The 4,675-nt window shown below is 40.3% G+C and overlaps 1 protein-coding gene across 3 annotated transcripts in view; it reads left to right on the plus strand.

The window, feature by feature from the left end:
• The window catches only part of IFI35 (interferon induced protein 35), a 135,152-nt gene extending 131,565 nt beyond the window's left edge, over positions 1–3,587 (plus strand). For all 3 annotated transcript variants that reach the window (XM_063458928.1, XM_063458929.1, XM_063458927.1), the window contains one exon: positions 3,324–3,587. In XM_063458928.1, the coding sequence (XP_063314998.1) occupies positions 3,324–3,536 (213 nt within the window). In that variant the 3' untranslated portion in view covers positions 3,537–3,587. The remainder of the gene's footprint in view (positions 1–3,323) is intronic.
• Positions 3,588–4,675: the final 1,088 nt, after the last annotated feature.

A 4,675-nucleotide genomic window follows, 5' to 3' on the forward strand; every position in this document is an offset into this window, starting at 1 on the left:
GCACCCAGCCCGGTTGCACCCAGACGCTTCTTGGACTTATTAACGCTACTACGGCCTGCTTATTGGAGCGGGTGTGGGAGACGCGGCCGATCTCCCTGCCGGCCCATCTGCTGAACCAAGTGAGCGCCAGAGAGGCTCCAGATCCCCCCCACCCCCCACCAGTGGGGGTTATCCTGGCCCTAGCATACAGGCTCTACTTACCTGTTAACGGTGAGCAGATGACCAAGCTAACGAACCCACTAAAATAAACTTGTCCCTACACAGCAGCCAAGATGGCGGATGCCAAGCTACACACCCTGCCACGAGGCCTGATAGACACCACGCTAACCCGTCTGGATGCCATCTTTGCGGCCTTCTGGAGAAAACTAGAGGAGAGGCAACGTAAAGAGAGCTTGCCGCAAACCTCACCCCTTGAAGCAGAGCACAGCATGCCTATCACCCCGCCTCGAAAGAGAGATGGAGGGACAGCCAGTCCTCCACCCACGCGCCTGACCCTTACAAAGCTCAAGACCCGCTCCCGCATCCCCGATAAGGGGTCATCGAGGGAGACAATCCCAAGACTCAGCCCACAACCGTGGAAGAAGACAAACAGCGGCTACCCCGTGACCACAATAGCCCGCGACTCTGCCCACGGCACCAGGAGTGCTCGAGGAGGGGGGAGACGCACAAGGGCCCCCAAAGCAGCGGGAGGCCGACAGAAAGGTCAACAGCGGACCAGCGTGAGAAGAACCTGTAAACCAGGCAGGAGAATCTCCTACCAGACGGCAAAGCACACCGGAGGGCGGGACACATCCCTCCACCTGACTTACCATCAAGGTATCTTCTTACTGGGACCTACCTCACTGAGCAGGCTGAGCCATTATCCTTGGCCTGCCAGCCAGGCGTTGGCTGATCGGAACGAACTGACTCAGAGGCGGACTATGCTCCTGCAAGCCCAAACGCAGTGATAAAGCACGAGACCGCTGCATAATTCATACCCATTGTAATGTGTTTTTTTTTGCTCCAGTGCCTATTTGCTCTGCCATCACTTAATGTTTAGACCACTGTCTAGCCAATGCATGCCTATATATTGCGCAGCTAAGTAAAGTTAAAACATCCTCAAATGTTCAGCAGACATGCACCTGAATAACAGGCTTCCACTGCACAGTGTAATGATACCTTAATTAGTTCCCTGCCAAGTTAATCTAACCACTGTGCCCTTATATACATTATCCTGCCTATTACCTAAAAAGTGCGTATATTCAGCATGTTTTCTTCCAAGCATGTCCTAATTGTGCAGACATGTGTACCTAGCATTTTATTTTCTTTTATTGCCATACTGCAGTTTAAAGACGTGCTGGGCTATAGATAAAAACGTGTCTTACCAGACAATCTCCCTCCTGATGCCCATAGCAATGTGTAACAAGCCTACTGTATCTAACCGCATAGTTTAAGCTATCATATTATACTTATTATTTAAAGGAGCTCAGCGTTAACATTTTATGTTACCCATCATTATTTTATGCCTAGCGGACCTTTTCAGTTGCAACTAAATGGTTAAAGCTTGTTTAAGCATAAATATAAAAAGTGTGCATGTTCCTCAAATGTCACTTCAAGTTTTAAACATATTGTACTGAAGCTTGTCCGTGATGCTGTGACTTATAGAAAGCTTGTTTGTAATTTTCATAAATGCACGACCAAAATAAAGATTTAAAAAAACAAGTCATTTTCATTTTGCTGAAAGATGCCAAATAATCCTTAAGCACTTTGTTGACTTTGTGTCATTTTCACTTTGTTTATTATTTATCTGCTTTCCACAAATACTTTTACAAGTGAAATACTCTACTTATGCATTTAATGCTAGCTGTGAGAGATTTACTACCAATAAATTGGAAACAAATGGTTTTTCCAACATCAATATCTGAGTGTATCCTTTAAATAAGATGGTGTGGTTTTTCAATATATGGCGGTAGTATGTTATTCACATATTGTAAAATATATTATTATTGTAAAATATATTATTAAACAATGATCCAATCGCTGATATTAGATACATTCAGTATTAAATATGGCAATTCTTGTTTTTTTATACTTAATTCAAATTTTGTTAAAATACCCATTTCTAAGCCCTTCTTAAAATATTATTCTAACAAACATTATATACTGCCCCTCTGATATTCTGTTCTTCCTCCTATGTTTATTTACTCCTTCTTCAAAGATTGTTTGAGCAGGGCATTCTTCACCTGATATCTCTGTCTACATTATGTTGCATTGTAGCAAAAAAAAAAAAAGAGAAGGAATACCAAACTCTTACTGGAATCCTGGTTCTACCAGACCTTGGGCTGGCTACCCCCATTGTAATTGGAGATCGAAACATTGCACTTTTTCCAATAAAATCTGCTGCAGAATTAACCCTTGAGTGCCTGAACCACAACTCTTTTCATACCTTATGTTGCATGTTAACTACTTGTAGTTACATATCCCCATTCTATAATTGTAAACAAGTTCTTCAATCTTGACATCAGCAAGTAAGGATTATATTTTTCAAAAAGGTTGATTATTATATTTTTTCGTTATTGCCCCCCGCCACCCAAACTAGTAATTAGTGTGGGAAGGGTAGGTAAGGTACTAGAGGGTCTAGAGAGATAGAGAGGCTAGAAAGACCAATGGTCACCTAATTTACAATTAATTTGTAAATACCTTCCACAAATGATTCTAAATGGCGCAGGGACTGTCCCTTGTTAAGTCATATTAATAAAGGGTGCAGAAGACTGGGCATCTCCAAGGTCTTGTCTGGCTGTACTAACATAGAGCGGATGAGGACATCTCCTGGGCCCATTCAGAGGGCCAAAAGAGTGGGCATATTAAGGGATCTTTGTTACTATGATCAGAGAGGGCCCAGTAGATGCTATGTTTCTGTCCGTGTTTTTTTTTTTGTTTTGTTTTTTTGTTTAAATGAAGGACCACACTTTTTTTAATTACCTTTTTGTGGAGAGATCCAATGCTGAACATGTAAAATATCATGTATCACTTTACATGTTGAACACGTAAACTAGCACATATAACTTTATTTTGCATTCCTATCTGCTGCATCACTAGCCTAGTGAGACTTTAATGCCTTTAAGTGAACACCAGATTTCATTGCCGTTTCTATGTGCAGTCAGAGCAAAGTTATGCCTCTTAGTGAATATTAATTTTGACAACCTTTGCTGTGACATGAATAAAAGCCCCTATGTTATCCACTATGCTAAATGTATGCTTTAATTGTTGAAATGCCAGTGCAAAAAAAAACATTTTTGTAATAGTCATTCTAATCTGAGATGGTCTTATTTTTTCATTTTTAGATGAGAAAATTAGTATGTAACAGAACCGTTCTAATCACTGGAATTCCAGATATTATGGAAGAGGAGACCCTACGGGATATGCTAGAGATTTATTTTCAAAAAGGTAGTAACGGTGGAGGGGAAGTTATAGATCTTCTATATTGTCCAGAAGGTCACCATAAATTTGCAATATTTGAAGAAGATGATGACGATGACGATGATGAGGCTGTCTAATTGGTTACTCAAGAACATTGGAAGGGGATCATATCTTAAGAATTAATTTCTATGTGCAAGTCATTATAAGTGTACTGATTCTTTTTTTTATTGTACTTTACTTGTCTATTCCATTATTAACGTTTTGACAACATGTTCTGTTGTCAAAACATTAAGTAAATATCAGAAACAGAGTATTATGCTGTGGGCAGCCTAACTGTGTGAAGTGGGGTAATATACTCTGTACATCTTGTATAGCAAGAATTGCATGTACCAAAGCTGAACAACTTCTAATTAAAGTATGAATGTGTCTTTGTAAAACTTTAAATGGAATACACCATTGAATAAAGCATTGAAAATCACATAAACTCGTGTAAACCTGTTTTTATCTGATGGTCCATTTTCTTTTAAATCTATATTAAACATTTAGCATATTACATCATAGTCCATTTCTGTCCAGGCAAAAATTCCACATGAGCAGGAGGATGATAGTTTGCAGAAAGGTTTTTCAACGCTTTATAAGATGCTCATAACACCCAAATTTATAGAATTCTCGGAAGATGATTTCATGACTCGAACACACAATGGCTGAAGATGTACACTCTCCTCCATCCAACAGACTATGAATTAATGTCATGGTGGTATTGCAAAGAAGGTCTTGCAAAGAAGGTCCCCCGGATCTCCAATAAATGCCGGAGATGTGGTGAAGGGGTAGGCACTCTGGTTCACATCTGGTGGGACTGCCCATGCATTAAGCTGTTTTGGTCCCAATGTATAAGACTATGAATAGTGGGTGAGTCAATTCCTTTCACTCCAGCAGCTCTGTTGCTTAATCACTTCCACTCCCAACATCTAAGTTTTAAAGAAATCTTTAACTAGGCACTGCTTTAACGCTGCAAGGGTGTTGATCCCTGCCCTTTGGAAATACGAAACTCCACCCAGTGTGGAACAGTGGATAGTGAAGGTGGAAGACATTAAACAAGGGAGGATAGAGGGGAGGTACTCCTTGTCCTTTGCTTTTGTCTGTGGTTATGAGTGTTTATGTCTCTGATTGTGTCTGTATAACTTTTATTTTGTGTGGTGTTATGAATGTGTGTGTTTAGTATGTTTTCTTCATTTTTTAACTTATATATGGGATATCTTTACTCAAGGATAACCAA

This window comes from Pelobates fuscus, chromosome 6, assembly GCF_036172605.1.
Source record: "Pelobates fuscus isolate aPelFus1 chromosome 6, aPelFus1.pri, whole genome shotgun sequence".
NCBI classification, from domain to species: domain Eukaryota; kingdom Metazoa; phylum Chordata; class Amphibia; order Anura; family Pelobatidae; genus Pelobates; species Pelobates fuscus.